Source organism: Anguilla anguilla, chromosome 4 (assembly GCF_013347855.1).
Source record: "Anguilla anguilla isolate fAngAng1 chromosome 4, fAngAng1.pri, whole genome shotgun sequence".
Lineage (NCBI taxonomy): Eukaryota > Metazoa > Chordata > Actinopteri > Anguilliformes > Anguillidae > Anguilla > Anguilla anguilla.
In genome coordinates this window covers 34,372,528-34,381,479 of record NC_049204.1, presented here as the reverse complement: position 1 = coordinate 34,381,479, position 8,952 = coordinate 34,372,528, and the positions used below count along the sequence as shown (strand labels likewise).

At 45.8% G+C, this 8,952-nt stretch overlaps 1 protein-coding gene across 9 annotated transcripts in view; it reads right to left on the bottom strand.

Annotated features, from left to right (window-relative positions):
- Nucleotides 1–675: 675 nt before the first annotated feature.
- The window catches only part of arhgap12b (Rho GTPase activating protein 12b), a 75,215-nt gene continuing 66,938 nt past the window's right edge, over nt 676–8,952 (bottom strand). For all 9 annotated transcript variants that reach the window (XM_035414466.1, XM_035414463.1, XM_035414464.1 and 6 more), the window contains 5 exons: nt 8,459–8,557; nt 7,659–7,736; nt 5,534–5,668; nt 5,086–5,191; nt 676–2,785 (listed from right to left, as the gene is read on the bottom strand). In XM_035414466.1, the coding sequence (XP_035270357.1) occupies nt 2,611–2,785; nt 5,086–5,191; nt 5,534–5,668; nt 7,659–7,736; nt 8,459–8,557 (593 nt within the window). In that variant the 3' untranslated portion in view covers nt 676–2,610. The remainder of the gene's footprint in view (nt 2,786–5,085; nt 5,192–5,533; nt 5,669–7,658; nt 7,737–8,458; nt 8,558–8,952) is intronic.

Sequence of the window (8,952 nt, the reverse complement as noted above, 5' to 3'; positions counted from 1 at the left end):
GAAGGCATGGACCTCCCTCCCCAAGGCAGGACTGCCACAGCTCAGCTGTGTGAGGAAAAGGGTCTGAACACAAAGAGCTCTGTTTACATCCACACTGTTCCTACATACACAGACACAAGGGGTGATTGAAGTTCACAGCCATCAGAGAGAGTATCAGTCTAAAAGCACCGTTCTTCACCCGTTGGGGTCCTCCTCCAGTCACTCCCTACATCCATCAATAAAGCAACAGATCAGCACAGGCTGAAATCTCTATATGCGTGAATGAGGAATGACACTGACAGACCTATGTGGAAAATGTATTCTGCTATCACCCTGTTTCTATGAATTTTTGAAAATATTTCCTCTGCTGGATTAATGTACAATCCAGCGCTCCCCAAACTGTGAATGAGTGAAACAGTACACCTGACAACCAGAACACTTCCATGTTTTCAAGTACTTCAGAATTTCTCATTATTAAACCTAAATGATTAAAAATGATTAACCCTAAATTACTACTTTTTGTTTTTTCTTCTTGTGATTCCCCATGTCAAACACAAATAATCTGAGAACTTCTAGGCACCAGTCAGGTAATGCAGTTCTTATGGTCAAGTTTTTTGTTTTTGGTGTTGAAACTGTGTCTTATGACCATGAATGAATGCTAGGATATTTGTAGGTTATTGACACTACAGAAAAAAACCTTGTGGGTCTTCCTCTTGACCTTTTTCTTTATTCAGATTAGACATAGCAGTGTCACAAACAGCAGTTAGTCTAAGAAATTACATTCAAAAAATGTGCAGTTGACCATGCTCCCAAACAGATACACTTCCAAATAACTTTCTTTTCTCACAATCAGACTATATCATCCAATATTTTCATCATATAAAAAAATCAAATTGAATTTTTCCAGTTGCTACTGCTCACCATCAAAGCATACATACTTTACTCACAATGAAAGATTTGTACAATAGGTTTTCACTACTCAATCCATTGTCTTAAACTGTACATATGTTCTGTAGATTTATTTAAATGCAGTTTAAAAACTGTACCATCTATCACCAAACCTATGCAACACTATTTCCAGTACCGTTTTTCAAAAAAAAAAAAAAAAAAAAAAATCTGAAATGTTCAATGGAACCAAGAAAGAAGTGCACACAGTATTGATCTACAAAGTTTATGGAGCCTGAAAGGATCTGCATCCTGTCCCAGTATTCCAGCATCTCCAGGAAGAAAGGGGGAGGAAGGGAGAGAGAAAGAGGGGGGAGGGAGAGAGATTGACCTACTACTCTCACTCCTATTGAATGCAGGAGAGAAAGTAAGGGAGAGAGGGAGGAATATTGCCTTTTGATAAATGGCCTGTAGGTGCTGCCTGGTCATTACAGAAGAAACGAGGTTTACACAGTTCATGAAACTATACAAGACCATTCTGTACAAATACTAGAGATCAAGACTTCTTGCTTTTTTCACATAAAACATATTGCAGTTTCTTAACTCCCACACACAGGTTTACAAGACCACGTTTCGCACTGCTGTGGCCAGAGGGACCGCAGTGGCTACCACAAACAAAGTAAACACGGTGGCTTCTGTGACCACAGTGACCATGGATACCATTGGTCACAGCGGTTATGGAAACTTCCAGAGCTGCAATTACCACAGAGACCAAAATGACCAGAGACCACAGCAGTGGCAGTTATGACTAAACGTCCTACAGTGACCATAGACAACACTGTGGCCATGGTGACCATGGAAACTGCAATGAAACACATGACCGTAATGACCACAGCGTCCATTGAAACTGCAGGGACCATAGTGACCGTCAGGGGCCCTGGCTTGATTACCACGGCTCTCTCCATGAGACCAGATTCAGGGTAAGGCTGGAGCACGGGACAGAGGCCACGTCGACAGTGCCGCCTCTGGGGTCCGCTCTGCGAGTCCATCCCTGCATCTGAACCTCACGTTTAATACTGATATGGGTGGTGGACCCCAGAATCCAGAACTAGGGTCATCATTGGACATCACTGCCCTCCTGACCTGGGCCCCCGCCTTGATAGTTCAATAGTCATATTTTCACAAGGCTGTGAAAATATCCAGTTCAGCTTATTCCAAATGAACCATGAACCTGCATACAACGAATCCCCACCCTACGCACCACAGAATACTTGAATCTTCTCGATATAAAACTGGGCATCGCTCTTCTCATCCCCCCCAAATTTTCTGTTCCTCTCAGACCATCAATGAAGGTGAGCCCAGACTCACAGTCCCATGATCCTCTCTGCCAAAATCAGTGAGATGTGCAGCACGGAGCAAGTCCACAAGACCTCCTGGTCCTCAGTACTGGCCACAGGAATCCAGTGTACAGGAAGTTACCCTGAATATTGAACTTGTCACGACGGGGAAGGGGGAATCAAGCAACCGAAAGAAACTGCACACGCGTAGCTCCAAAGCTTTAAGTGCAAAGTCAAACAGGTCCTTTGTTTCTGTTCTTTATCATTAATACCTTTATTATCTTAATTATTACTCATATTATTATAGACTCTTTTTAATGGCTTGGTCCGCAGCGTAAGTCACAGATTTAAGCTGGGATGATGCTTGGATGAGTTTGGTAAGGGACCGTCCTCCTCCTCGGGAGCGGCTCTACCTGCCGAAAATGTTCTCGTACTCCAGCAGGATGAGCTCCACGATCTGGTTCTGGTACACCATGTGCACGGCTATGTTCCCCGTCTCCGTCTCAGGCCTCAGCAGGGTCGGCCCGAAGACGATGGCCACGCTCTGTGTGGTCATGCGGTTCACTTCCCCGTGCTCGATCACTCTGGAGAGAGAGAGAGAGAGAGAGAAGGGAGGGAGGGAGGGAGGGAGGGAAGGGTGCACATTAATAGGTGTGTCTCTGTGGCGATCCAGGTCCCATTTCTACAGACCAAAAGGGTGGCTCCAGGGAAAATGGACTCACTCTCCACTCGAGACTTCTTTAAAGCTCAACAAAGGTCCGGTTACGCAAACACCAATCCCTCTTATCTTAAACAGACCAAAATAAAAAAGGAAAACCTTCTTCAGGAGACAAAATGTCAGCCGTAATCGTTTTCCATTGGAGAAGAAGAGTGCCAACATCTCGGCATCATTTAAATGCTAATGGGAGATAAAGAAATGCCACTCCGTATGTCTGAAATGAAGCTTTGGTCTGCTCAGCTTCAGTACCGTCTCCAAACAGCACGGTCCTGCGGGCTGAAGGCTACGCTAATCAAAACGCAGCACACGACTGGGAAAACAAGCCCAGAAAACCAACCCGCCTTCACACAACGTATGACAAGTATACACTTTTAAGTGTCATAGGACTTAAAACCAGGTCAGAATAACATGCAACAGGTTAGAATGATTAATAAATAAAACGAAATGCAGTCCCTCCTGGGTCAGACAACAGATTTTAGTTTATTTATATTCAACTTTCTGTGCACATTGCTGGTGTTTTGAAGTACTGAAGACACTCAGTGCATGTGACAGTTTTCACTAGTAAGAAGACTCAGTGGACATGCTAGTGTTACCTTCTAAAGAGACGCAATGTATGTTCTAGTGTTCAGTTCTAAAGAGACCCAGTGGACCTATTAGAGTTCACTTCTGAAGAGACCCTATGTACATGGCAATGTTAACTTCTACTCCATAGTTTTGTTCTTCTGTATTCCTGGATGATAGTGCACAGAAGATACCAGCTAGTAATTTAGCTCAGAGGGCATGACAGTTTCCAGTAAGCTCTCCACAGTCACTGTCACAGTCTCTCCACAGTCACTGTCACAGTCTCTCCACAGAGCAGCAGGAGACCGCTACGGAGACCTAAGACTGGCAGGCTCAGACGTCTCGCTCCTGGAGACCGCACCCAAGTTCAGCATACACAAGCTTCGGAGGTGGGAAATTACTGGGTCTCTGTGCTGAAACAGGGCTGCCCGCCCGCCCACACGCCCCCATGCTAACACCCGCTCGCACTCCTGGTGCCAACCCATCAGCATCTCCGGCAGGAAGGTCTAATTGCATGGCACATTAACGAGAATACTCCAGCGTCCTCCCAAGCGGCTCCCCCCCCCCCCCCACCCCAATGACGCCCACACCCCTGAAGGCCCTGCTGAGAACAGTCAGGTGAAATAAGAGCCAATGAGCTTCATCCCCAGAGCCAGATGCAATCTTATTGGCTGCAGGTTACAGACAACAGTTTTAAACACCCCGGAGCACAAGGTGGCAAACCAGTTGGCAGCCATTTCACCTACCACTGAGAGTTTGGCAAAAAAACACAACCACTCAATTACTTACATGACTTAAGTTTATTTTTTTAAATATTATCTGTTTATACAGTTAAAATAAATTCTGGCTTAGTTCCTTGCTCAAGTGCAGCAATGGCAAACCAGCTGTTACTCCTGCAGGTTTCAGACAGGCACCCTAATGGTTATAGGTCCCATTCCACCGTTAGGCTCATTTACCATCCCTGTCAGCATACGTCTAAGGATATCTCCAGCACCCATAAAACATAACTCACAATCACTCACGGCTCCCAGCTCCACAGCCCCCATCGCGACATCAAACGCTTCTGCCTGAAGCCGCCCTTTTTCAGACGCTCCCAGACGCCCTCACAGCTGGACCTGGCCGGACTGCGCAGCACGCCGAGAGCGGCTCGATTGCTTTACCCATCATGCCGCTGAGCGAGCGGCAGCGTATCGAGTGGCTCCCCTCCGGAACGGCTGGGCTCTAATGACGGAGCTGGCCGGCCTCCAAGTCTGCCCCGCTAATGGACGGAACGAGATAACCTAATACAGCGCTGCGCTGCGGCCGGCGGGGGCCGGCGGGGGCCGTCTCCGGCTGCAGAGCTGTCTGTTGTGACATACTGCGGCGCGCTACAAGGCGAGGCCGTTACTAAATATCGCAGACCGCGTTGTTTTTTAATCGAGCGCGGCTAACGAGAACCGGAAGTCCCGGCTTGTAAGGCGAGCGAAGACGACGCCCCCCGTCCTCCGTTTACGGGCTGACGCGGCCGCGTGCCACGCCCTCTTACTGGACCGTTTATCCGCTGCTTCGGGCAAAGGAAACCCTGGGAAAAGTGGGGCGGGGAAAATTCAATTAGGTTCTACTCACTTTCTGAGATGCTTGAAAAGAACTTGCATGGTGTCGTGGTTCGGTTTTGGCAACTGCTTGATTAAGTCTTTTATTGAATGCACACGCTGCTTGTAGTCCTGACATTCTTGAAGAAAGAAAGCACAAATGAAAAAGGTTTAATTTCATGGCCTGCATTTAATATCTGCTCCTGGCCACACAACTGGTTCCAGAGAATGTATCCTCTATTCTCAGTGTAGTGTGGCACCGCCGTGTGGCCCATCAGAGAATTGCAGGTTCCTGTCATTTTAATAATACTAAACAAAATACATGAAACCACTAAGATTATGAATAGTAGAACACTAGTCTACAGATCGAAATAATGGTTTGGCTCCGCAGTGTGAGTCTATGCTTTCTACTAAGTAAGATTATAAATGCCAAACACTAGAAAATAGATGGACGTGTGTGATGAATGTGTGTTGCCCCTTACTAATGGCGTTGACAAAGTCGTTGAAGGAGCAGTAGGTGAAGAGCGGTTCGGGCAGTTCTCTGAAGAACATCTTCAGGGCTCCCGTGGTCACGTGGATGTCCTCCCACTTGCTGTCGTCAAGGTTTACCTTCTCATCTAACGGGACAGAAACATCGAGAATTAGCTCACCCACTCACAGACTGTATGACATGGACATTTATCAGGTACACACCTCACTCCATATGTGTCTGTGACTGACGCTGCCTTAATGACCATGCAACTAGAGGCCAGCCTACATGCCGGACCGATAATGAACATTGTACGTGATTTGCCAGTATGAACGCAGTCCTTTGCTCAAGCGCGCCCTCTAGTGTTGAAATAGTTCTTCCTCAAATGGCCTGTGACCTGCATGCAACCGTAGAGTTCCCGACATCTAAAACTTGTAGCACGGAGAAGATACAGCAGTTATCCTCATTTAAATTCATGTCGCGACCAGTTATACTGCATACATTGTTAGACAGCGCGGCTGGTTAGCTAGCCAAAGCTAACAAAGCACGGTTGCAGCAAAAATCCCAATAATTTAGTTGTATATGCGCGGCTATACTATTAGCCAGCTAACAGGTGAGCTATACGTTCATGTCATGGTAACAGAGGTGCTCGGCTGCCTGGACTCTTTCAGCGGTCTGAGGTAAGCAGCATTCCAGCCTCTGCAGAGGCACCAGCCGTATCGCTATGTGACTGACTGCTAAAGTAAATGACAATTCTGTGCCACTCTGACGGACCACCAGAGCAAATGACTAAATCTGTGGCATTGTGACAGCCTACATTGTGACAGCCTACAAGAGTAAGTGGCCAACAGCCCGAGAGGTATTCCAAAAGCATGACCATTTAAACACGGCTAACCACAAGCTTGTACGAGTGTGCTCCTGTGACCATATCTGAGGGAGGATCAATGGGTTTGGAGTGAAGTTTCACTGTGTGATTCAGGGGAACAAAATTACACACTGTTGGCGGATAAGAATCCTGAGACATGGTAAGCGGAGTTAATTACAGACATTTAATTAAAGAGCAGTGTCTGTCTGTCTGTTTGATTTCACAGCTGGGACAGTTCTAGAGAGATGAACCAGATGGTACTGAAGGAGGAAGAGAGTGGCACAAAGCTTATTTCAAACACAATTTAATATCTCATTTGAAATATATAAAATAAATTATTAAATTCAGCATGTTTTCAGATCCATTTGATACTGAGGAACTCCTCTGCAATTCATTCATTCAAATTTTCTAACCCATTGTCATACAGCCATGTTCCATAACCTCAAAATAATGAATATACCGTGTAACATACTTCCCCAGAATGCAATGCTGCATTGAAATGCAATAGCATGGTGGGCACTATCTTGCTGTGCATGTTGTGGTATTGAGGCAGAAGAGGAGCAATGCTAACGCCCGTTTTCAGCTGAATTACATTACCGCATCACGGTCTCTTAGCCAATGCTCTTATTCAGAGCGCCTTACAGAAGTGAAGAGCACCTGTGTTAAACTCGTACTGAATTCTTTATGAAATAATAACATCCTCATTCAACATGCACCAGCCACTCTGAAAGCCTCACACTAAGATGGTAAAACACAAGAGGGCAAATGCAATATTCAGATGTCAGAGTCAGTAAAAGCAGCTTTTGCACTCCATATGAATACCCTCAAAAGCTCTGAGGCAAGAAATAACTTCCATAGTTTATTCTAAAAAAAATAACCTTCCCCAGTTTACTCTAAGAAATAACCTTCCATAGTTTGTTCCGATGATAGACTACAGTCAGCCAGTAAAGAAAAACAGCTTTGCATGAGGAGTGAGCTGAATCTTTTTCAAGGCTGTTTGCCGTGACCAGTGAAATGTGTTTGGCAGAAAGTTTTTTAAACGTGTGTAAAATCGTGTCCACTCTGCAGAAGAAGAGAAGGGAGTAGAGCACTGCGTGTGTGCAGCCGGTAGCAGATAGCCGCTTTGTGCAGAAGATCGCTCCCCGAGTGTTTAGCGACTGAGTCAAGCTTTTACAGAGAGGGAGGGAGGGAGGGAGGGAGGGAGGGGGAGAGGGGGAGAGAGAGAGAGGGAGACAGAGAGGGAGAGAGAGAATGTGTGTGCGGAGAGGCGTACCGTGGTTCACAGCGAAGCGTAGTTTCTGTATCACTGCCAAGTTCCCACTCACTCTGTACAATCCATCAACACTCAGACCTGCAGGGAAAGGACAGCGAGAAAGATGGAGAGACTGCATTTGAACCGTAAATTAGGCTGAGTCAATTCTGACGCCACTGAGCTTCAAGACCGCGCTGTGTGTAAATGCTTATCACTTACAGAAACTCGGCAACCATACACGTAAACAACCAGGCCGAGAGACTCACTTCCTAGAGAGGCAGTGAGTATGCTCAATGTTTTAGTCCAATCAGTAACCAAGGCTGAGAGACTCACTTCCTAGATAGGCAGTGAGTATGCTCAATGTTTTAGTCCAATCAGTAACCAAGGTTGAGAGACTCACTTCCTAGAGAGGCAGTGAGTATGCTCAATGTTTCAGTCCAATCAGTAACCAAGGCCGAGAGACTCACTTCCTAGAGAGGCAGTGAGTATGCTCAATGTTTTAGTCCAGTCAGTAACCAAGGCTGAGCGGGTTACATGCTGTACATGTTACACCCATGCATTTCCCAAAATACACAGTATTTCTGGCCCTGTCATCTTCAAACAGTAAGGCTATATGAGATAAACACCTTATAGAATGATAAAACAACAGAGTAAATTAATCAGAGAGGTAATTAAGAGAAGTAGACACAGTGTCCCTCTGGAAATACAGTTTGACACACATAGTAGAATAACAAAGGCACATCATCGGAGACTGGTTTCAAGCAGAGCATCTATCGTTTTAACTAATTTAATTAAAGCGAGAGAAGGACGTTGGGACGCACCGGTGTTTTCGACATGGTCGATACACTTCCTGACGAAGTTTGGCACCGAGCAGTTTTCCCTCTGGCACAGACTCGTCAAACTGCAGCCAAAGACTTGATCTGAGACACAAAATCAGCATTTTAAAAACGTGAAACTGAATGAGCAACATTGCAGTCCTAAACACTGCCTTCCTTACAATCAATTCTATGTGATAGCACGTATACCCACACACAGGTGAACACAAACAAAACACACATAGTAGTGAGATTTCATCCATATAGAGATAGCAGAAGAGAAACACTGAGGGAGAGAAGGGGAAGGAGGAGGGAGAGAAAAGAGACTAGACCAAGGGTCTCAAACTGCAGTCTGGAGGGCCACAGTGTCTGCATGTATTTATGGTTTCCTTTCAACCAGCAGTGAATTTAGGGCCTTGGGAACAAGGTGTGTGGACTCTTTAGCCAATCAATCAGTTAAATTAATCACTCATGCTGAAACTCATCCAAAACCAGCACAC